Source organism: Acipenser ruthenus, chromosome 7, assembly GCF_902713425.1.
Source record: "Acipenser ruthenus chromosome 7, fAciRut3.2 maternal haplotype, whole genome shotgun sequence".
Lineage (NCBI taxonomy): Eukaryota > Metazoa > Chordata > Actinopteri > Acipenseriformes > Acipenseridae > Acipenser > Acipenser ruthenus.
The window spans coordinates 37598804-37624177 of record NC_081195.1 but is presented as its reverse complement, the minus strand read 5'-3'; the positions used below and the strand labels follow the sequence as shown (position 1 = coordinate 37624177).

Genomic DNA, 25374 nt, shown 5'->3' with positions numbered 1-25374 from the left:
TTGTTCGTGGAAGTTTTAGGGGAGGCGGGAGTGGAGGCAGACAAGCTGTGCAGCAAAAAAACACAGACAGAGAAGCCTCTAATACCTCCAGGATCATCGTGGACCATCGTTGAATCAGTCTGAGGGCTCTCTCCAGGGGTTCAGGAAATCTGATCAATTGCCTGTCTCTGTTAATACTAGCAGCATGTATTGTCAATACCTTTCAATGTAGGATGTAATGTTTAATATTTGGAACTAATAAATTGTCAACAAAAAATTTAAACATGGTCTGGTCCTTACAGCGTAACAAAGTAGTTATTTCCACGAGACAACAAATTGTAAAACAAGGAATCTACACAGCCCAGTATTTGAAGATGGGATGACTCAGAGCTATCAAGAAGTGTGCGTGGGATAAAATGGGCATCATGGTTGTGCATGTATCCATTCAGTTTGAAAACAGTATGGTACGGCATTCCATTTTTACATAGCTTATAAAACCACACTACAAAATCTGCAGCTCTGCCCTGTTTGAAACGACATTGCAAACAAGCTTGCAAGCTTATGATTTCCTTTCCAATGTCAATAATTACCGCTTGTGGGTTTGCTGGCTTCCACGTTGATTGGAGGCTGCACCGCCCAGTTTTAGAAGCTCTTGCTCCTCATTGTGTAGCACATGAGGGAGGGAAGCAGGCAGCAGCTTTAGAACAGCTGCCTGCAGCTGGATCTCTATGAAAAATGTAATGTTCTGCTGACTGCAGGCAAACACACAGACCACATTTGTTTTGATGCAGTTCGGACTAGCAATGTTCTGTTCTCTTCCATGACGTTGCCCTAATCCTCTCCAAACCACAGCCTGGAAATAGAACTGCCAATGTCAGCTGCAGTATTTTGCTAAACCCTTCTGGGAGAATTGTAGGTATTTTAAAAACCAGCAATGCCGTGCTTGTTTTACAAACAAACGGGACAGTGAGGTTTAGAAATCTGGGCATTGTGCAGTGAGATCTGGGGATTGAGTTATACGGTTCCTTATAATTAGATCAGAGGACCTGGGGAATACATTTCAAGTCCAATTGGATTTCTCAGTCAAGTACTGTAAACTGAGGCTGTTTGATTACCAGACTCACTGTGGGCTGGTGTCACAGACTCCTTTTAAATTAAGCAAAGCTGTGGTTCAGGCAGGGAACTCGCTTCAACCTCAGATCAAATTACGCAAACATCCAGCTTATTGTAGGAGCTTCCAATACCAGATCAAATCATCAATCGAATAGCTAGTATCTTATTCGTCCTTCGATAAACAACACGTCCAATGATCAGCAAGGAAGGGATTTATATCTTACCTCAATCCATTACGTCCCGGCTGTGTGTCAGAGTTCGCCCCCTCTTCCCCAGCCTGCACCTGCTTTTTGACTTCGTCTAACGGGGGAGGGCAGTTATCCTGCCCTCCTGCCCATGGCTTCCCTACGGTCAGCCTCTCCACTTATCTGCAAGCTAATTTATGGTCTGGGGTAAGCGAAGCCAAAGGCCAAAGGCCAAAGAATGTAGTTTCAAATATGTATAATGTAGTAGTGTTGTCTAGTGTATATTTTAATAATTGCATGAGTTTCCTGGCTGAATTGTGCTGTGCTGCATCCTGGCTGTGTAAAGTCTTCACTGGGGACTCTGAAGGGAAGACACAATGCAGTTTTTTGTTTTTTTTGTATTTCTTTCTTTAATTCTTGAAAAAGTTCACTGCACTGCATTTACTTTTCTTTTCACACAGCTGAAGAAGGGCTTTTGTCCGAAACATCCTGAAATAAATTATTTTTACTGATTTAAACCTTTTCTGTACATCCCCCCCCAAAAAAAACCTTGTTTATTGATTGTGTACAGAGTGTGCGAGGACCTTGCACCATTCTAATGCTTTTTTATTTTTCAATTCAAATACATTGATTGCATTTTATAATATATCACCACACAGGCTGCTAAATATTTGTTAACTCTTAAGGTGCTTTATTTCACAATATTACAAAATCTAGTTGACATTTATTTAATTTTTTTTGCCATTTTACAGGTTTGTCAAATATATTTTCATATCATTACAGAAACCAGTAGACTTAGTAATATCATTTCTGGTTTATTAAACATTGGCATAAATTTTCAGCGTGTTTTTTAATCTGACAGGTTTCGTTTTGTAAAATCAACACCAACACACGTTTTTGGTGTTCCTGGTGCTTTTGGATTTACTTTTCTCCTTTGTTCTTTACTGGTAGAGGTTCCAGGTTTAAAATTTTGAGGATTCAAATTCATTTTCTTACATCTCAGTAGTGCCAGCAACAATACCACTACCCTGTTTTAAAGGAATGTTAACCAAGGTTTTGAAATCCATGTATTACTCGTTCCAGCAACATTATCACCACCAAATGTATTTTAAAGTTTTGATGTGCGCTTGTTTAAAAGAGCCACTATGTTGCCAGCAATAACATCAGGCAAGAGAACTGATATCTAAGCTTTTCTTAGCACTTCTTTATAGACGGACCAATCCTAATGTTGTCAGGGATAACAATATGCATACAAAGGGATAGTAAAGCCTTTGTTAGCCCTTAGAGAGACTGTTATGCTGAAATAAGACATCATGACTGGGTCTAGGTGAATGAAAAGCTCTTTGAGGTTTACTGTGGGGGTGACAAGTTTCAATTCAAGAATAGAATGCAGTTTATCGTGGGAAACAGGTGGCTAAACAGCAGCATTACTCATCAGTAAAGAAGACAGCAATATAATAGCCTCCTTTGCATCTATATCAGGTGAACTGGCACCACATCAAAGCCTATTATGTGTGCAAATGTATTAGAACACCTCGTTTATATCCTTCATATACCTGCCTGCATGAAGACCTCAGGGTGTGAGAATTTACATTTCCGCTCAGTAATCGACGATATAGAAACAATAGGCACTCGTGTGTGACCACTTTGTGCTTCAATCAGGAATCTTAAACAACTTTTAAAAAGTCTCATGCATTTTGCCATCTGTGGCTCTGTGTTCCTTTTCTCTTCCTATTGCAAATTAATTGCATGTGTGGTCTGTTAAAGTCATCAATTAAATCAGACAATGACTAATTTGCCTATTTTTACAATTTTCCAAGATTTCCAGTTCCAGCGATTTCATCTGCACAACAAACCTACAGAAGCAACATGGTGTTCTAATACATGTGCACACTGCTGTATATACACACTGTCGTATCTCGCTGTACAGGGATTTCAGATTACCTAATAAATTCATCACAAGATGGTTTTGCTTAAAGGAGACAGAGCCACTGCTTCAATATCCATGTTCTTTTTTTATCACAGCCCCTTGTGCGCTGCAGTTTTTTCGTATATGTTTGCATATTTCTCAAGCACGATGCTACAAATTATAAATCAAATTGAATCTTGGAGGTACCTGGTGGTCTCAGAGAATGCATCCCCGTTCTTTTTTCTGAAGTCTGCAATCATTTCAAGTGTTTCTCATTGCAATTGAGGTGCTTTCACTGGAGTTCAGGAGGTGCCTTGTAACACAGGCTAGATGGCAGGTAAACAAAAGCACCAGGGTTTGAGTAATCGCAATAAGAGACAGAGAGTGATTGCAAACGTCATAAACGGTTAAGGGGGTAGTCAAATAAAAAAGGGTCTATGACTATAATGCGTGGCCAAAGTCTGACCTACAGCACAAGAAGTGATGAGGTACCAGGCATGCTGAATATCATGCTGTATCTGCATTCTGTTAACATGCGCAAGGGCCATCTTCACTCCAGAACAATAGGGTGACCAATGTCACTAAGAAGCATGGATGACAAAGCCTTGGCTTGTACTTCTATCTGAATGCAGCTGGCAGTCTTATTTATGTATTTACTGGTTGTTTAACTGCTCATCTTGGTCAGCATTTTGTTGATGGCCTGCTTGACGTGAGTGGTGGAGCTCCGTCTCCGGGTCTTCCCCTGGACCATCTTGCGTCTCCGCACTTCCCTGCAGAGCTCATGGAAGGCCTCGTGGATGCTGCCATCCCCTGTGCAGGCCGAGCACTCGTAGAAGGCGCAGGCCAGCTCGGTGGCCAGCTTCTCGCCCTCCTCGGTGCTCACCTGGCGGGCGTGCTCCAGGTCAGCCTTGTTGCCCACCAGGACCAGCGTCACGTTCTTGGGTTTCTTGATCTCGTCCAGGAAGTTCTTCAGAGGCACGACCTCGTCAAAGCTGCCTCGGTCTGTGATGTCATAGACGATGACGAAGCCCTCGCCCCACCTCATGTGACCTTCCCTCTGTAGAAGATCTTCCTGTAGCAGAAAACACACAGAGGGGAGTTAAAGGGGGGGGGGGGTTGTACAACTGATAGGGTTGTAATGATTCCTCGATAAATTATGATACTTTCTTTAAATGGTTCTCTACATGATCACAGATTTCACAATTTCTGTGACATTTACCCATTGCTGTGTAATATGTAGTTGTCTGTGAAAATTCCCATTGATTAATCTCAGAGCAAACTAAAGCTGTAGACTGCAGATAGGTTTTAAAACTGGAATCCTTCCATATTAACCATCCCTCATTTGAAGCAATCATTACCACAGTGCCAATAAAAACATGACACAAAACGACAGAGCCAGCATGAAGACAGGACACAACACAGGCAGAGTTACACGGCACAGACAGGTTACCCTTTACCCTGAAAGAGGAAGCTTCAATTAACATTGTGATCGGGGTGAATGTATTGACTCAGGGTCAGCTCTGATACACAGGGATATGGATTGTGTGAATCGTTGCTCTAGTAGGGATGGGGGAAAATGTGCGCAATTTTGACAGGAATTGTAGCATATTTTAGAAATGTATTTATGTAGGATTAATGGTCAGGAGACAAATATACAAGTTTGCTTTTTAAATAAATGTTTCCCCAGAGCCTGACGCATGCGAAAAATAGGTGGTTTTCAGCAGGTTCCTGTCATTAGTAAAACCCAGAGTAAGTTATCTTTTGAAACAGTATTTACTTTATTTATTTACTTTGGTTATTACTCTACTGCACATTTGCTTCACTCCTATGCTGACAACCCAGCTCTACTTAAAACTCGATCCTGGAAGCCCCTCTGCCATGGTCCGGCTCTCGACTTGCATTCAAGACACAGAGGTCTGAATGTCTGCCAATTTTCTTCATCTCAACACTAGCAAATGTGAACTCCTTCTAGTTGGATCTAAAACTCAACTTAAATCTTAATATAGCTGCCCTGAACCTCGGAAACTGTCTGCTGCTGCCTTCCCCCGCAGTACGAAGCCTTGGGCCGTCCCTACCTTTCTCTTCTCGACTCGACTACTGCAGCTCTCTATATGGCGGTCTCCCGGCACGCACCATAAACTGACTGCAGCTAGTTCAGAATGCCGCTGCCAGGATCCTTACCAGATGTAAAAAACGTGATCACTCCACGTCTTGCCCAGCTGCACTGGTTACCTGTAAAGTTCAGGTTTACTTTCAAAACTCTCCTGCTCACCTACAATGCCCTACATCACACAGGTCCCGAGTACCTCCTCAACCTACTGACCCGCTATGTCCCTGCCCGCAAGCTGAGGTCCTCCGACTTTGGCCTGCTTGTTATCCCCAAGCAAAAGTGCACCACACTTGAAGAACGCTCATTTTTAGCTTCAAGGCCCCGACTCTCTGGAACTCTCTCTCAGCTTTGATGCGTGATGCTCCCACCGTCACTCGCTTTAAATCAACACTCAAGACCCACTTGTTCTCTCTTGCTTTCCATGCTCTTTAAGCCTGATATCTGCTATTAGCTGCTGTGTTGCTGCTACTATTTCATGTATTATGCATTTTTCACTGTATGTAATGTATTATGCATTGTTTTTTTTACTGTATTTCATGTATTATGCATTGTTTTGTACTGTATATCATGTATTATGCATTTCTCTGTATTTAAAGTATTATGGATTTTCTTGTTGTTACTGCATCTTGTAAAGAGCTTTGTGATGGTGGTCCTCTATAAAAGGCGCTATATAAAATAAAGATTGATTGATTGATTGATTGATTGATACTGTAGGCTCTGTTGATGATGTGCTTGGCTAAACAGGGGCAACTCATCTTCAATATGTCTCCTTGTTATATTAATAAAGACAGAAGCGGGCATGTCTGTGTGAACACATTGCACTGAATAAAGACCCACAAGCATCTACACAATCTCAAAAGATCCAATTCCATATCTGAAAAAACAAAAACAAGTAACAGAAATATACGTCCACGCCACCGGCTCTTCACAATAAACAACAAGCTATTATACTACAATCCACACTCTTTTGGTTTGCAGTGGGAAGCAAGGTACGCATGTGATAATGGCATACAAGGAATATTCCGTTTACCATGGAAACGCAGATTATGAAAGGAATAAGAGAATTCCACCTGCATGTACAGAGCATTCAGAATATTCTAGTATTCCGAATACTTCATATTCTGAATACTTGTGCCATGTAAACGTACTGATAGAAACCTGTTGTCTGAACAGTAACCCTTCACGCTAGAGCAGTCAGTGTGCTTGTGGTATACATGTTGCCTGTCTAACTGGAGCCAGAAGCACAGCTCGCCAGCAGGTGTGTAACTTCAAAGTGATTAAAATCACAGAGCTGCCACTGTCTTGGGCTATAGAACTGGTGCAGAAGGAGATGAGTCAAATTAATATAATTTTGACAAACTAAAATAACGAATGCTGGAGTAGGTCGGGCAGTTTTCCCATGCTTTCCTCGTGGTTACAGTCTGCATTTAGCAAGAGAAGACCCACACAGTCCAGGTGCATACCGTGTTCACACAAACAGTTTAATCTGAGGGAAGGTCACATACCCAGGAATGCTTTCCTTTGATTTATATTCAATTTATAAGCAAGATAAAAAAGGCAATGTTTCGAGACTACAGTATATGAGTGCTATAGTATTAAATTCAATCTGTTCACTCTGGTATGACATGTTTTTTAATATGCTTTACCAGACCTCTCTGTGCTTTACAATGCTTCCCTATGCTTTACCAGACGTCTCTGTGCTTTACAATGCTTCCCTATGCTTTGCCATACCTCTCTGTGCTTTACAATGCTTCCCTATGCTTTGCCATACCTCTCTGTGCTTTACAATGCTTCCCTATGCTTTACCAGACCTCTCTGTGCTTTACAATGCTTCCATATGCTTTACCATACCTCTCTGTGCTTCACAATGCTTCCCTATGCTTTACCATACCTCTCTGTGCTTTACAATGCTTCCCTATGCTTTGCCATACCTCTCTGTGCTTTACAATGCTTGCCTGTGCTTTACCATACCTCTCTGTGCTTTACAATGCTTGCCTATGCTTTACCAGACCGCTCTGTGCTTCACAATGCTTGCCTGTGCTTTACCAGACCTCCCTGTGCTTTATTGCACTTTGCTATGCTTTTTACTATTGGTCACTTTTATAAGGGTACACAGTTCGGATATCACCTGGAATGAGAACGCCACGGACAGAATGTGATTTCTATAAAAAAAAAAAATTCTATTCTATTTTATATTTGATTAATGAATGAATATGCCTATGAGCTCTGATGTCGTATGCCAGTTATTAGACCTTCTATGAAGGCGTAATCTTTTTGAGAAACCACGTTTGAAATGCATTTTTAAAATGTGAAACAGCAAAGTGAAACACAGCTGCAGTTACAGGCCCCACTCACCGGACCGGCTGTGTCCAGTATCTCCATGGTAACAACATCATCATCGATATTCGCTTGATGCCGATAGGTTGACTCTAAAAATAAAAAATAAAAGATTATTAGCTAGCAGAAATGGTCCTCAACGCTGTCCAACCCATTGGAATACATTGGAACTGTCCTCTTGTTGTTGTTATTGAAGCTCTTTACAGTGAAATATCAAGCACGGCAAACCAACTTTTAAATTAGATTGTTATCCACAGACCCAAAGGGTTTGTCCTCAGAAGTTCGGTAAACCTCTTAATGTCACAGCTACTTATTAGCCTTTATTGATGCTGTGTCTTTCAAACAGCAAGGCAAATGAGTTACTAAAGATAAAACAGGAGCGTGTGTAAGGCTTTGAAGGGCTTCTGACAGACTGACTCACACAGAACTGAATTGTAATTAGGTGTGTTACAGAGAGTGAGGAATGAGTTCGACTGAACGCTGTTAAAATGCACTTTCGCCTTATTTTACCCGTCTCAGTCTTGATTGAAGCCACGCTCCCATAAACAATCTCGGATCAGTTTCTAAAAATGGGAGAACAGTGCAGTATCTGTTTCCACCTGCCCGGTAAATGTTTTTTTCCTGGAACTTATCACATTGCAGATAATCACTATCTCTGTTGAGGCTGCCTGGAACAGCTTAAATTCACCCGCAAAAATAAATAAATAATAATTCCCAAATCTGTGCCAGCAGAATTGTTGTTTGGCGTTGGTGTAAATGTACACACTCTGTGACTGCTGGACTATACAGCTAACCCTGCTCACTGTGACTGGACTATACAGCTAACCCTGCTCACTGTGACTGGACTGTGCCATGGAACAGTGCAGCACGATGTGGCAGAATCACACAGGGGTCTGGTTACTAATGAGATCTTTTATATTGTGCAGTCAAGCCCTCGTAGGATACAGTCTCATTCGCCACGTTGATAAGCTTTTGTTATTTCTCCGCTAGATTACTGTAATGCTTTGTTTGCCGGCCTCCCTGATTCTAAACTGCGTCGGCTCCAAGCGGTTCACAATGCTGCAGCCAGAGTGCTGACTCACACTCGCCGCTCACAACACAGCACTCCAGTTCTGAAATCACTACCATGGCTCCCTGTTAAGTCCAGCGTTGATTTTAAAATTATTCTTACTATTTATAAGGCGCTTTATGGTCTACAGCCTTAATATTTGCAGGAACTGTTGGCACCTTTTGTCCGTACCCGGAGATGAGCAAATGCTTGCCTCCTGGTAGCTTCCAGAATATGGCTGAAATCAGGAGGGGTGAGGGGGCCATCAGTAGTTCTGCTCCCTGCCTTTGGAACTCTATTCCAAATGGTATCAGGAATGCTGGCCTGGTCGAAACCATTAAATCAATCGAATTTGCTTATTTTTGAGCTGGATCGCTGGGCCATTGGCTTCCTTTTTATTATTATTATTTTTCTTATTGTAAAGTGCTCAGGGATGTTTGCATGAAGAGTGCTGTATAAAAGTAAATTGTTTTGCATTATTATTTGGGGTTCAGCCTTCAGTTTCTGTCCCGGTCAGAAACTGTAAAATTGTTAAGTCGTCCAGGTTTTGCTGTTTTGTATTTCTTTTTTTTTTTTAAAGTACAAAACCGTATACGTGTGCTCAGCAAGTTAACAGCAGAGTAGTTTATTAGGTTGTGTCAACGCCATTCAAAAATAAAATCTTAGAGATTATTTGTTTAATAATTAATATTCTGTTCGTGCCACCAGCCAGGTTAGCCTTTTAAGTTAGTCCCATTCGTGTCTTGATTAACACAACCATTTTTATATATATATATATATATATATATATATATATATATATATATATATATATATATATATATATTTATCTGCAATAAATACACCACTGTTTCACTTTTGAATTATGATTGTGTTATTATATTGAGTTATTGTAACTGTTTCAGGGTTGCTACAGCTTCAGTGAATTGAAGAAAAAGTCACGTTTTGGAAATCTGGAAATCTGCTACCCTTAGTTTGAAAGCAGGATTTAATCTAAAGCTCCAAGCAGTCAGTCTGAAATTCTACAAATCACAACTAGGCTAGCTGTCCATGTGCTTACTGCTCGTTGATTGAGTATTTATAGTAAAATATGAGATGAAAAAATAAGATTAGAATCACAAAAAAGTTCAGTACAGTCTCTTTGTCAATAAGGTCTGTTTTTGGCCCTCAGCGAGCTTGACCAATAATGAAACTTATGGGTATTAATGTCAATTAATTACCTTAAAAAAATATCACTATTTTGCAATGTATTTGTGCAATTTTCCCATGCTTTTCCCATGGTTATATTATGCATTTACCGTGATTTACCCTGGTTTGCCATGTTTTTAAATATGCTTTACTACTATACCTCTCTGTGCTCTACAATGCTTCCCTATGCTTTACCATACCTCTCTGTGCTTTACAATGCTTCCCTTTACTTTACCATACCTCTCTGTGCTTTACAATGCTTCCCTATGATTTACCATACCTCTCTGTGCTTTACAATGCTTCCCTATGCTTTACCAGACCTCTCTGTGCTTTACAATGCTTCCCTATGCTTTACCATACCTCTCTGTGCTTTACAATGCTTCCCTATGCTTTACCAGACCTCTCTGTGCTTTACAATGCTTGCCTATGCTTTACCATACCTCTCTGTACTTTACAATGCTTCCCTATGCTTTACTGTGCTTGCACTATGCTTTATTACACTCTGCTGTGCTTTTACTACAGGGAACCTTAAGGGGAATTGCTATATAAAGTTGATGTACAGTACAATGCTGGGGAATACAGAATACTGTTTTGCTAACAGGTTTCCGCAAAGTGTTTTACATGCACAGTGGATACGAAAATAAATAATACAGTTGAATTTATGCTCAGTGATTTTGATTTCATTACTGCTTGTCAGAATTGCTTATTTTGCCTGGTTATTTACTGGTCTTTTTAGTCAACGTTGCTGCTGTCTTTGTGAAGTATTATTAAAAGGGTGCGAGTTGTGTAGACAATCCATAAAACACAAGCACTTAACATCAACATAAACCATAAGAGGGTGTTTATGGAGGAGCATCAATGAGCCATTAAAAGCTATTAACTGGCTAAGAGTTTCCTACCCAATCTTGACAATCCTTTCTCCAGCTTGGATTTATAACACATTACATAAAGAGTGCTGCGTATTTTTGGGCTACTTATGCCCTGTGACTCTGCATCTATTCTTAGATGTTGCGATCATTCTTAAGATCTGTTATGGTTATTACTGATTCGCTATTAGGTAACTTAAACCCCACACAAGAATTTAGCACCAAAAAAAAATAAAATAAAAACAGGTTTTATTTTTGTTTTCTACCGTAGAGAGACGTTAAAAAGCGTGTAAAACCAGCTTCTTTTTTATTTTCTTTTCTTTTCCTCTATTCTACTTTATTTTCTATTCTGTAAAAGTAGAATAAAAAGAGTGTTCTGCTTTTTGTCAGTTGCATCGTGACGGGGTAATTGGGTTAATTGCTGCTGCTAACGAGATGCAATGACTTTGAGGTCTGTTTGTTTTTTTCCTTACAGGGAAAAAGCTCGCTCAAGACTCACTCTCTCGCCCTGACGCTGGCGCACAGCCGGGACGTAATGGATTGAGGTATAAATCCTTTCCTTGCAGATCATTGGACGTATTGTTTGTTGAAGGACAAATAAGATACTAGCTATTCGACTGATGATTTGATCTGGTATTGGAAGCTCCTAAAATATGCTTGATGTTTACGTGCTTTGATCTGAGGTTAAAGCGAGTTCCCTGCCTGAACCACCGCTTTGCTTAATTCCTATGAGCCTTGCTAAGCTCAAACTTTTTTTTTTAATTGGTTTCAAGGATGTGATGAAAAAATTGAATAAAAAAAAGATCTGGAAACCAAATACCATGAATAATAGGTAGCTGAGAGCGTTATTTAATTTGGTACACCCTCTATTTATTCTACCTTCAAATACCAGGCCAAACAGGATGTAAATAAGACTCCCAATGCATAGCAGTTTGACCCATTCCTGGTTTTACTATGAGTTTAATAAGACACATCTGAGCTTGTTTCCTATACACTGGGACTAATCAAGCTGGTAGTAAAACCTGAAATGGGTGAACCGCTATGCAATAGGAGTCTTATTCCGATCCCTGTTAAATACTCAAATGAGGGTATTTCTGAAACCCAGGACTGGGTGCACGGCGAGTGCTGGTGTCTAACCTTCAGTACCCCTAATAATTTGTAACAGGCTATGTGTCTGAGCAGAGCACAGCAGTACCTGTTTAACCCTTTGAGGTACAAAAAAAAGATCTAATTTTCTTATTTGTGTAAAGAGGTGCACAACCGCTCAGTTCCTTGTGTACCTTCAGGGATTAACAGAGGACGGAGGCTGGGTGCGATCCAGCGACCCCCCTCCCCACCAGCAAGCATTTTAACCACAATGCAAAAGAGAAGACTCGTCTGCATTCATAGTTATATCGCTTTTAACTTCGTCTCTTCTCACCAATAGAGGAGATCCTGAGAACATTCATCTTGTGATCTCGACATAACGCACGTCTCTTTTTGTATTTATGTTTTCCACTGTCCTTAACGTTCCACTGTAACCGGGAACACAAATAAAATGACAAAGCCTCTTGTCAAAGGCAATGCCATGTAAATGTAACGTACTACCAATAGGCCTCTAGTTCAGGCGTCTGCCTTGTGTTCTTGTTTTCTAAGAGTTTCATTCATATTTTCCAGCCACCAGTCCTACAGGGATTTCTAAAGCCCTACCAGATTTTAGGAAATGTAATTACTGAATGTGCAGGGGAGCGTGCAGTTCGTTTTGTTTTTTTTCTGTGACATCCAGCAATATACAGTTTATTCTGATTCCATCTCACCTTTCCAAAGAAAATCAAATGGCGGCCAGATGCCTGACATAAGAATGAAAACAGACAAACGCGAAGTAAGATTTAGGGCCTTGAAGTTCGCATTCTCTCACGACCATCGCTTTTGAAATAATAAATCACTTGTGCATTCCTGGCTATAGAAACGCAGCCGAGCATTCATTTTCAAATGTCTGTCACACAACCTGTCAGATTCACTGTCATTAATGCAACACAGAACTTTTATATTCAATTCTAAAATGATGTATCTCCCAGATTACCTCAACAACGTTTTAATTTGTTTTTATTTGACTTATTTAACCAGGAAAGTCCCATTGAGATTAAGATCTTGCTCTTAATTGTATTATTACTTGTACTGTGATACTTGAAATGTATTTGTTTACGATTGTAAGTCACCCTGGATAAGGGCGTCTGCTAAGAAATAAAATAATAATAATAATAATAATAATAATTCTTTTTTACAAGGGAGACCTGGTCAAGATTGTGGCATAGAAGAATACAAAATTAAACACACACACAAATTCAAATGAACACAACCAATTCAACCAATACAATTGAATTACAAGAAACAATTCAGGAGTATCGGTCAAAACAAAAACATGTCTCTGCTACACAGATGCCAATTTTTAGTTTAAACTCCTTTAGAGATTATCAAAACACTGAGTTTCAGATCATCCTGAAGAATTTTTCCAAATTCTAAAAATAGATATTTCAAGATATCTAATTTCTACAAGTATTTCCACAAAGTGTCTTGTCCGAATGCTTTACGTGTCTGTGTGTCAGAGGCAGAGCAAGAGGATTTTTCGTTTGTGTTTGTGTCCACAGTCGTAGTCGAGGCACTGTCTGTTGCTGTCGTCTTTGTTAGTTGTAGCCTTTATTAGCAAGAAGTAGCTTGTAATAGAAGAAGTTCCCAATGCTTTTTTCATTGCATCAAGAGGACTAGTCACTGAATCAGACGGGAGATGTGAGTCATGGGACTTGGCTTGTCTATTGTCTACAGCACTGCTCTTAAGATTTACAGGTTCATCTGGAGTGGAACTGAGACCCCAGTCCTGCCAGCTCGACAGCTTGAGCATTTCCATTCCTTTCCTTTCTTTTGCAAAAAACAATATGATGACAGCTCGCCAACATGCTGACAAGACGGCCAGCCCATATCTATTACCATCTGTGTGTCATCTACGTATCTGCCCATCTGTCTATGTGTTCCAGATCCCTTTGCGTGCAGTAGAAAATATTGGGATTGCATGCATGCCAGTATATGATTCTAAATCACACTCGGAAATACATTCTTTTAACTGGAGAGGCACTGATCTGTTAATATATTTATTAAGAGGTGGAGTGATTTCAAAGCAGTGCTTAGATTAATTCGATGTGGAATCAGTTCTGTTATTTAGCACCGTTAGCAGAGTAATACCAGGACTCTACTAATACCAGTCCCAGACAGGACTGCGGCTCACTGGCACAAATCAATGCCCCAGTTTCATACTGAAACGAGATGTGGTTGAGTTTTACGGACTGGTATCCACTCTCCGGCACTCCCAGTTCACGTTGGCTCAACAATTCAAGGTCAACGGATGTGGGAAGCATCATTCCCAATCCAGTTTTCAGCACACGATCGCACATTGTCTTATGCAGTTCACTTGAGCTCTGCAGACGTGAGGGTCATCATCTTCCACCCAGTGCTGTGTGATTTTATTCATAACTTTTCATTTGAAAGGGTTAGGGGGTGAAGAATACCTCATTTCCATGCACCACTCAACCCGGGTTCAAAACCCTGCTGCCCCTGATACTGTAGTTTCCATGTTCATTCAGCCAACTCGCATTGGCTGCCAATCCAAGCTGCCCCTGTTTTTTTTCAGAGCCTTTTCCAAAGAAAAGCCTCTCTGTTCATGTCTGATTGGAGTTTCTTTGTAAAGTTCTCAATGGTTCAGAAACCTGTTTTCTACAAACAGTATATACTCAGTTTGAGTTTACTTTGTTGCTGTTTTTTGTGGTGCACAAGTTCAGACATCCTTCAAAAACCTCGTTCTTGGAAACCAACCCAGTAAAATGAAACCACTTACCCAGTGTTGGGTCGTATTCCCAGATAAAGCGCTTGGTCAGAAACCTCACCACTAGAGCTGCAAACAGAGAGAGAGAGAGAGAGAGAGAGAGAGAGAGAGAGAGAGAGAGAGAGAGAAGTTAGGAATAACCTTACCCTCACCGAACTATTTATTTATTTTTAAATTTAGAGCGCCCATTGATTTTCTCCCCAGTTTAGAATGTCCAAAAATGTTTTACCTCCCGCAGCAATTCCCCACTCAGCTTAGCAGAACTGAAGGTTCAGTGGGCGTCCTCCGATCCCACGACCTCTTCTACACCCAGGAACTCGAGAGCGGATGTCAGCGAGCTACCGGCCTCTGGAGGACAAGCCCTGCAGGTGTCCGCTCTGAGCTCACTGGGCGCCTGGCCAGCAGGGTTGCCTCCCTAACCCATGGAAGCGCCACAGCCAATGCGACGCTCCCTTAGGAATCCCCAGCAAAGACTGGAAACTTCACACAGCCAGGACACAAACCTGCGCTCCCCTGACTGTGTGACTCACCCTGCACACCACACAGATGTGCTTTTACAAGGGGAGACACTCGGGGACCCCACCACACTGAAATGTGTGTGTGTGTCTTTGCATCTCCCATGCTACAACAAAGTTTTTTTCACTCACTTCACAACCCCTTTAGGACATACACAGTATTGTTCCCAAACAAACTCAATCTGATTTATTTTTCTATATTGCACATTATCTAATTTTATTTCTTCAAAAACTACAAATTGTAGGACATTCATGTCCGTATTACCATCATTGGTGTAGCAGGATAGCGTCACAACCCAACTCAGAGACAGGAAGCTGCAGGGAAGCGCTAATATATACATTTATGAATCCCAAAATTGGAAGATGATAACAATAAAATAGGGCACCCAGGGCCAAAATAAAGAGTTAAACAAAAAAACACAACAACGAAAATATATAGACATATATACACACACACACACACACACACACACACACACACACACACACACACACTTACAGAGCCAGGCTGAGCAATGTTTTCACTGGGGTACATAAGGAGAGGGTTTTCTCTCTCTTTATATACATGTGGCCATTCCTCAATTAGCACTCAATTACCTAATTTGGGAATGGCCACATTCCACCTGTTATTGTTGGCAGGGATGGATTGAACCCGTAGAGTATTCACAGCGGCAGGGATTCTAATTGGGGAATGGCCACATTCCACCTGTTATTGTTGGCAGGGATGGATTGAATCCGTAGTATTCACAGCGGCAGGGATGCTAATTGGGGAATGGCCACATTCCACCTGTTATTGTTGGCAGGGATGGATTGAACCTGTAGAGTATTCACAGAGGCAGGGATTCTGCCACAATTGGGAAGTTAAGTCCCCCAGCAAGACAAGATGTGCAAAACACCATAGAGATACCATTAACATACCATTGATTTATAGAATACAAAATCACATGCCATCAAGTCAATTAGACAGCCCATATATGTATAGCAGGGCCTCTTAACCAATCAGAAATGCCTTTGCAATAGTGCCTCCATGGCAACATGCGTCTATCCCCTGTTACCATGTTACCCAGAGAGAAAATGGATGAGGGGGTCTTTGAGGTAATCAAATTATTCCCTCTTCATAAAATCAGCAGTTATTCTTCTGAGCTTGACAGTGCAGCAGCTTGGAAAACTAAGTCTAAATTATGCCTGATTAGGACATATGTCATCCTCTCCCAGCGCCGTTACATTCAGCTGTGAGCTACACAGGTTTATTGCTTTATCAGCTAAAGAAACGTTCTGCTTTGGTCTAATGAGCGCAGGTAAAGTCTTTCTCTGGCCCACGCCTGTCTTGAAAAAACGAATTGCCCTCTAGCCAAGTTTCAAGCACCAAACAGCTATTATTATTATTATTATTATTATTATTATTATTATTATTATTAATATTATTATTATTATTATTATTATTATTATTATTATTATTATTATTATTATTGTCTGTTGTATTAATATTCTCTATTCTGTCAGTTGTGTGAAGAATTGGAGTTTGCAATCTTCGCTTTTCACTTGAATCGTTATTTTTCTCTACAAGACTAATGCTGAAAACCCACAAGGTTTGAAGTATAAAGCCCTGTTTATTTCAGAAAGAGAGGTTACACGAGTCTTCACAATCCAGACACAGTGAGATAAGATAATAGTTTCATATCGGTCAAAACAATAAAACATCAAAAGATATAATCCACAGAAAACAGATAGACGAAGGTGGCCCCTCAACTTCATTACTCTCTTAAGAATAAGGCTGTATTTTTTTCATGGTTATCACGGATTTCACGATTTCTGTACTAGTGTAATATGTAGTCCCCTGTGAAAATTCCCATTACTGAATGAATAGTGTAAATATACATCTTTTTATCTCTTAAAAATAAATACAGCAAACGTTTGCCTTATTGACGCACTCCCTGTTACACTGCATTCAGGAACCTGACAGTCGGTTTAGTTTGCTTCCAGTAAATGATTGAACACTCACTGCACAGACAAATAACATAACAACAAGTGCTCTGGCTTTTCTGTTCCTTACTACATCATGGATCGTTATCGCTGTGTTACCTGTTTGACAATGGAGCAATAATCCCGACACTATCAACGCACTAGAGCGGACATTTTGAAAAGAGCTTTGAAACAGACTGTAATGGGGGAGATCTGTGCTGACTATCTGGCGCATGCGTGGTACTGCAGTAAGGGGGCAGCAGCCTCGTAGACCCGCCTGTCAGTCATGGCAGTGACACGAAGAGGTGGAGAAGAGGGTGTGTTGGCTTTCCCTCTCTCTGAGTGGCTGAGAGGCGGGCCTTGGGGGATTGCTCGGCCCATAAGTACTGCGCTAGGTTATGCATTCGAGTGGCCGTGATTGGAAACACACAGAGACGCTGGCTGAGAAGGCCAGTGGTTGGAGCTAGCGACCAAAACAGGCAAGCACGGCTGAGGAAGACAGCCAGCAAGAAATAAAACAAATTATTAAAATATACTGTTACGTACCCGAGGGGACGTGTGTAGTGAAAGGGGAACCTTGGCCACCCCAGTGTATAGTGCATAACAGCGTAGGATGGAGATCCTGAGGCAAGCAGCACCTTTATTTTGTAGTTTTATTACCTTTTCATTTCGCCTTTAGTTTTCATTATTATTTTGAGCACCTGGGAGTGCGCCGGAATCAACCGGACTGTATACCAGTGTTGGTAACTCTGTGGTCTTGACTACCATTGTCGGTATTCAGGCCACGGACAACAGCGCCCTCTGCAGGTCATAATAAATCAGTGTGCTGGAGCGGCGTTTCAACTAAAGTTTTGTCACTGTGTCAGCGAATTGCCCACCACCCTTCCACACAGACTTTAAAGATATAAGTGTAAAAAGTTGTCAGGGTGTTACAATAAAAAGAAAAATGACAGATATGTTATTTGAACAGCTGTAGCAACGCGTGGGGACGTGAAATGCTATATTTTTCGGAACCCGCTACTTATCCTTTAACATGGTTAAGAAGCTTCTGGGTATTCAGTACCGGCCATGAGGGGCCATGTGGAGCTGATTACTACAGTTTACCCATCACTCAGAGTTATCAGGGATGATCTGGCTAATAGAATCAGGCTGCTTAATTCAGCATGAAAACAAAACTTAACCCTTTAAGCTACCAGGGACATATATGTGTCCCACAAATAAAAATGATGCTAACTTTCTTGTTTATTGCAATGAGGTGCACGAAACAGGGTTTAAAATGTACTGACAGGTTGGATCCGGTCGTACTTGTCAGATTCCTTCTCGTGACACTTGAGTCGCTCTCAAATGTATTTTAAGAAGAAACGGTTTGAACAGTCGCTCATTCGCTTGTGTTCTTTAAGGGGTTAACTGGACGTGGAGTTATGAATATTAATTAAACAAACAAATTAAAAAAAAGTGTTTATTATCCGGACAGTCAAAAAACAACGTTTAAGGAATATAAACAAACTGGACCATCAATAAGGCCAACTGATAGAAGTGTACACACAAAACCATCAAACAGAATTACATTGCAGTGGAGAACTGATCAAGACTGTGTGACAGGGCAGCTCGAACCATCAGTTGTCTCTCTGAAGTTTACACTCTGACACGCTTTCTAACTGGGACAGATGGCCAGTCTGCATTCTTCAGTGTTTGCAAGGGCACAGCAGTGTCCTCCTATTCAATCTCCTGTCCAAACATTAAGTAAATGTTGGGTTATATATAAAAGTGCATCATAGTAAAACCAGAGCAAAGTGTAATAAAGCACAGTGAAAGCATGGCAAAGCACAGAGAGGTATGGTAAAGCATAGGGAAGCATTGTAAAGCACAGAGAGGTATGGTAAAGCATAGGGATACATTGTAAAGCACAGAGAGGTATGGTAAAGCATAGGGAAGCACTGTAAAGCACAGAGAGGTATGGTAAAGCATAGGGAAGCATTGTAAAGCACAGAGAGGTATGGTAAAGCATAGGGAAGCATTGTAAAGCACAGAGAGGTATGGTAAAGCATAGGGAAGCATTGTAAAGCACAGAGAGGTATGGTAAAGCATAGGGATACATTGTAAAGCACAGAGAGGTGTGGTAAAGCATAGGGAAGCATTGTAAAGCACAGAGAGGTATGGTAAAGCATAGGGATACATTGTAAAGCACAGAGAGGTGTGGTAAAGCATAGGGAAGCATAGTGTGAACTCATATTTAATCTCAGCAACGCAGCATGTGAACTTCTGATTGCACTGCCCATTTGAAGATACAAAGAAACATTTATGGTTCAATAAAACAGAACCATTTCAGATAATAAAAAATGCCAAACTTTATCATGTAGAGTATTTATAAAACATGGTAGCTCTGTATGTTACTGTTGGTGCTTTGTTCAGAAAGGCACACATGCTTATCTTTGCACACTGGCACATCACTATAGGTTTTGAAATGCTTTTCGTTTCATCAGGTTTCTGCTTCAGTTCTCCCACACGCAAGAGTGACTACATGCATGCAAAAGCGCGGCTTTGAAAACAGGTATGCACTTGTAAATCAGCATCTGCGATAAACAGCTGCCAGCACTATGTAATAACCGAAGTGCAGGATAATGTCAACTGCACACTGAAGTGGCGGGCAATTCTTCTCGTTGGCACTGACTCAGCAGTTCGAGAATCCCATTGAAAAACCGCCACCACAAATCAGTGCTTTACAGAAGCATAATCATCAGCAAAGCCAACCACAGCAGTAGCCTGGCAAAGCAAAGGATCTGGGATCAACACAGTCCTGAGGATCGAGTTCTGGAATGGGTTGCCACTCTGCATACTTCTTGCTCACTGTGCTGGCAAATCAAATCTGAAAACAACATCACACGATTCTCCTACCTCCTCATTCCATTGCAGCTGCCCCCTTATGCACCATAACATAAAAACAAGATCCTGACAAATTCAGTGTCATTATCAAGGGTGCTTGTTGTTCCCAGCTAGGCTCTTCTGTTCACGTAAACTAAAATATATGTCCAAACCTGTGGATCCAACACACACACACACACACACACATACACACACGGAGTAAGAAGTCCTGCGGTACGACACGCACAACCAGGTACTGATTTCCCTATCCCGTCAGAAACGAACAGAGGAGCTGATTAAGAGCAGATGGCAGTGCGTCATTAAGGAGTGTCATTATAGGGTTAAAAACTATAACATATACTGAAAAGAAACAGTGGCTGTTTAAACTTAGGATCTGCATTGAAATGGGTGTAATTACTTCAGCGGAATACAGTACATTAGAGAAAGTACCATTATAGAACTTAGTTACCCTTCTTGCATCAGCACCTACGTATATAAAACACAAAATGATATTACTGAGCACTCTGTCACTTTCCCTCCTCGCATCTGTCTCACAATTCTCTCCGTGACTTGGAAAAGAGGTTCCATTAAATTTTAAAAATAAAAGGCTATTTTGAGCCCTGAAAGTCAAAACCAGTCGACACATTTTAGTGTTTCTGACCATGCTGCATTCCCTATATATATATATATATATATATATATATATATATATAGATATATATAAACCACTAAATGACTGGCCTAGAGGATTATGAATAGACCTTTTAGAAAAACCTACGTTGCAAGAGAGGTTTGAAAATCTCAGGAACTGAAAGAGATGCAGCAATTCAATGCAACACATTACAGAGACACTGAAGCAAAAGCTGCCAAGCCAAAACATTCACAAACCTGGAGCATCCCAAATTCAAAGCGGAGTCCTTCGATCCAGGTCCACATCTCCTTAGCAATATACATATATATATATTGCTAAGGAGATGTGGAGCTGGATCAAAGGACAGCAATTCCAATTCCTTTTTAAAATCCATTCCAAATTCCAATTCCACTTCCAGTTCCGTCGACGGAATGGAATTGATATTGTGCAGCCATAACAATGGTTGTGATCGTTCAGCTGCTTTCATTTGAAGCCTGTTTAACTGACTAACAACTTCAGTTGAAGTAATGTGTTGCCACTGTGAGAAGCTCATTTTAACAGTTTGTTTATTTTTTATGATGTCTCAAGCCTAAACTTCTCGGTGATGCAAAACTTTTGGCCATAGCTGTATGTGAGTTAGTCATGTAAATTAAAATCTGTGGGCGGTTGTTCAAACGGTTTCTTCTTAAAATACATTTGAGAGTGACTCAGGTGTCATGAGGAGGAAACTGACAACAGATCCAACCTGGCAGTACATTTTAAAGCACAGTGAAAGCATGGTAAAGTATAGGCAAGCATTGTAAAGCACAGAGAGCTATGGTAAAGCATATTAATAAACATGGCAAACCAGGATAAACTATGGTTCTTCCAAAATCAAATAGATTATTTTAAAAAAAATGACAGTACGGTATGTACATTATTGGAAGTGCTTACTGTACCTCATTCTAAGTAATACCAGGTTATGTATGCATCATTCCTAAGTGGTTGTTAAGCCCCAAAGCAGGATATGCCATAAATAAATTATTCGCTATTCTCCCACAAGAAATCTTATCAAAATATGTTGTAATCAATTCAAAACCACAGCCTCAGTGAAAAAAATAAAATTAGACTATGAAAAAAAAAAACATTAAAGTTTTATATACTTAAGAGCCTGTAGTTAACAAAATTATTCACATGTGCAGTTTTGAAAGAAACACATACTATGTGTGTGTTTGGATACCCACTCTGTTATAAAGGCCTCATTTGAGGCACATTGCCAGATTGAGATCCATTCTATCTGATAAAGATGTTGTGATGCTGGTTCATTCTTTTGTTATTTCTTGGCTTTGTTTGCTGGCCTCCCTGATTCTAAACTGAGTCGGCTCCAAGCGGTTCACAATGCTGCAGCCAGAGTGCTGACTCGCACACCACATCACTCTGGTTCTTAAACCACTGCACTGGCGTCCTGTTAAGTTCAGGATTGATTTTAAAATTCTGCCTTCTACTTACAAGGCCCTTCATGACTTGAGAACTGTTGGTCTCTCGCCGTGCTTTTGTAGTTCCTAAAGGTCATCTAACATCAGGAGGGCCTTTAGCTGCTCTGCTCCCTGCCTTTGGAGTCCCATCAGGAACGCTGGCACAGTCGAGTCCTTGAAATCACATTTTAAAACAGCTTTGTTTGCGTCGGCTTATTCTTGAGCAGGATTAATTGGCCAGTGGTCTATTGAGTTTTTATTGTAAAACAGCCAGGGTGCTCTGCGTTAAGAGCACTTAAAAGCAAACTGTATTGTATTTAACTGTATATCAAATTTATCCGCTACACTAGGTTTAAAAAAGTTGCTTGCCTTACTTTCTGTTACCATTTCACTGGGTCGATTCAGTTCAACAGTGTCTTTGGGGTAAAATCGTGTTACTGGCTGCAAAGCATGTTAGTCAACAGGAGAAGCAGCTGTTTGGTTAATGACAGGAAATAAGGTGTTGAACGGGTGACAATGTCACTCCCCTGCTGAAATGGCTAGGCTACCTGAAAGTAAGGAGATTTCTTTAACCTAGTATAAGAACCCACAGTCTGATATGTGGAATGTTGAAATGCCTCTCAGAATTCTCTTCACCTGCAAAGCGAATTGAACTTTCATTCTCATGCTTTTTAATTTAAATGACAACAGACGAGTTTCATACCGACAGACAGTGATGTGTATTTCACTCGCATGCATTTCATTCAGAATGTAATTAGACATCCCGGACATGTTCCAGTCTATTACACACTGAGTTATGAATGCTGGAGCAGCCCATACGGGTTTAAAAAATAGTGTTTACTCAAATTTACGTCACGCTTTTTTGACCGAAATAAAAGTTCAAATTTGGGGGTGGCGATTGAGATATCGGCAGGATATTTTTGCTTGCAAATGTGACAGAAAGTTGGCAAACTCACTCTGGTGCTTGAATGTACAGTAATACAGTGTTCAATGCTGGCACCGAGAAATTAAACAGGAATTTAACCTTGATTAGTCTTTTTTTATATTCAAACACTTGTGCTGGTGTGTCATACTGGTAAGGTCGCTATGGTTTCTGCATGAGAGACACACTTTGAGTTACTGTCTTAATATTTGGTACACAGTTGTATTCTATGGTAAAAAAATAATCTTTTAACCCTGCAATGCCCAGTTCTGTATCTAATGTGAGACAATGTTTAGCCACCCTTCTATTTATAATGTTTTAAATCCAGTCTCACAAGACAGAATTTTCCATATGCAGTGCATTGTGTTAGTGGACAGGGAAAAAAAGAGTTTTGTACAAGAAACATTATCTACTTACATAAATAAAGTAGCTTGTTTCATTTAAAGAAATTAATGCACATGCTTTTTCACATGTCTGTTTTGCATCATGTTTACAAGCCATTCACTGAGATGACACTCTCCTTAAGCACCCAGGAATGCTTTGTTTTTGTTCAGTTTTCTTTTTTTAATGTCACTTTTTTATTTCTTTTTTTTTTACCAGGAAGTTTCTTGAGATACAAAATCTATTGTCACACGTCATCCTTATAAAAGAGTACGCCATCAAAAGCACTGCCCAGAAAGAAAGATTATAAAACAACAACCCAACCGGTTTTGTATTTTCTCTTACAGTATTGTGTTACAGCATCAAGTGACAATATCAGGTCCACACACTGAGGGGAACCAGAAAGCAGACAGCTCTAAAGAAGTGAAACGTAAGAAAAAACAATATATTGAAAAGGTCTGTAAATCTGTAATATAAAGACTTCAGCGTCTACAATAACAATAAAGGCACAGTGTCTCAGTTACTAATCCCAATAAAATCCTGTATTAGGCATTACATTGTCTGTACTCTCACCTTCCTGTCGTGATCGACTACCACACCTAGTAGCCTCTAATGCAGTGGTACTCAACTCCATTCCCTCGAGATCTATTCCAGTCCTGGTCTTTATTCTAACCAAGTCTTAAATTAGTTAATTGCCTCTTAGCAGCTTCAATTAAACTACATTAGAACCTGCTTGGAGTAAAAACCTGGACTGGATTAGCTCTCGAGGGCCAGAGTTGAGTACCACTGCTCTAATCAGGGCTGTATCGGTTAAGTAATGCCTTTCTAATGACTTAGCATCTCAGCCCATTGAATTGAATGGAGAGACAAGAGCAGGGCACAAACCACAGACCATATGGTTCCAAGACAAACTCCTTACCATTCAACTGAAGAGCAAGTTAAGACAGGTAAGTGTGGGACTGATGCTGATGTCAGTGTTATTAAGTGATCAGCCACTAGGAGGGTTCTTATGCAGTAGTGGTAGGCAAAGCTTTTAGTCTTAAGCACCAAATGCATAACACTCAGCTTGCGGTTCTACTGCTGTACTTGCTGAAGAATCGGGTTGAAGCCCCGGGTGATTCATAATTCATGCACCGTTGACAGAGTGTCTCGCAAACTGGAGGGTACATGAAGGATGACATGCAGAGTAACAGTGCCTATAAAGGAGACACTCTGTCACGCACTGTTAGGCCACTAGAGGGCTGTTCCACAAGGAGAGCATTTAAGGAGAATCGAAAAGCATGCAAAACAGCAACTTTACGTGACTCCCCCTGGATATAAAGACTGTTGAACCTGCTTGCGTAACAGAGCGGAGAATGGGCACGGACCGGCGACAGTGCACACCACAAGCGAGCGTCTCAACCACAGTGCAAAAGAGCCAGGCTCGTCTGCATTCATGGCTTAAGAGCTTTTAACCTCATCTCACTGACAGGGGGACAGGATCCGTAACTGCAGTGTATCACACAGCATTGCCCGTTACACTGGCATTACAAAGATGAAGTGTCAATGAGAGATAGCAGTGAAACTGGCAGAACTGCCTGAGGGGGTAGAGATATCTGAAGAAAAAAATAACGAGATCCACAGATATCATTCAAGATTACTGTGGAATGCTGTGGTGAAAGCCTCGCAAACTAAAAGCATGAGTGACTTGAAACTGCATCAGCTTTTTATTCTGTGTTTTTAAAACCAAAAAACTACAGAGTTATGGCAAGGCTAATTGAGAGAAAACATGATTTCTGTGAAACGTACCCATCTCTGTGTAATGTGTAGCTCCCCATGAAAATTCCCATTGCTGAAAGAATAGTGGAAACATACATATTTTTTACAACATAAAAACAAATACAGCAAAGAGAGTTCAAGACTTTTTTGTTAGTTAGGATTTATTTGTTAACATCAGAGCTGAAGAAATTGAAATATTTGTATTTTACTGGCCTTATTTTTAAAAAGAAAAGAGAAACGGATTACAAGATTAATGAACAATTCCTAGGATAATGCTGAATATTTAAACGAATGATATTCC

At 40.6% G+C, this 25374-nt stretch overlaps 1 protein-coding gene across 1 annotated transcript in view; it reads right to left on the bottom strand.

Moving 5' to 3' along the window:
* Positions 1–1945: 1945 nt before the first annotated feature.
* Positions 1946–25374, bottom strand: part of LOC117414915 (ras-related and estrogen-regulated growth inhibitor) — a 28941-nt gene continuing 5512 nt past the window's right edge. Inside the window, exons 3-5 of the mRNA XM_034024767.3 lie at positions 14601–14657; positions 7652–7725; positions 1946–4258 (exon numbers count right to left, since the gene is read on the bottom strand). Of these exons, the coding sequence (XP_033880658.1) occupies positions 3851–4258; positions 7652–7725; positions 14601–14657 (539 nt within the window). The 3' untranslated portion in view covers positions 1946–3850. The remainder of the gene's footprint in view (positions 4259–7651; positions 7726–14600; positions 14658–25374) is intronic.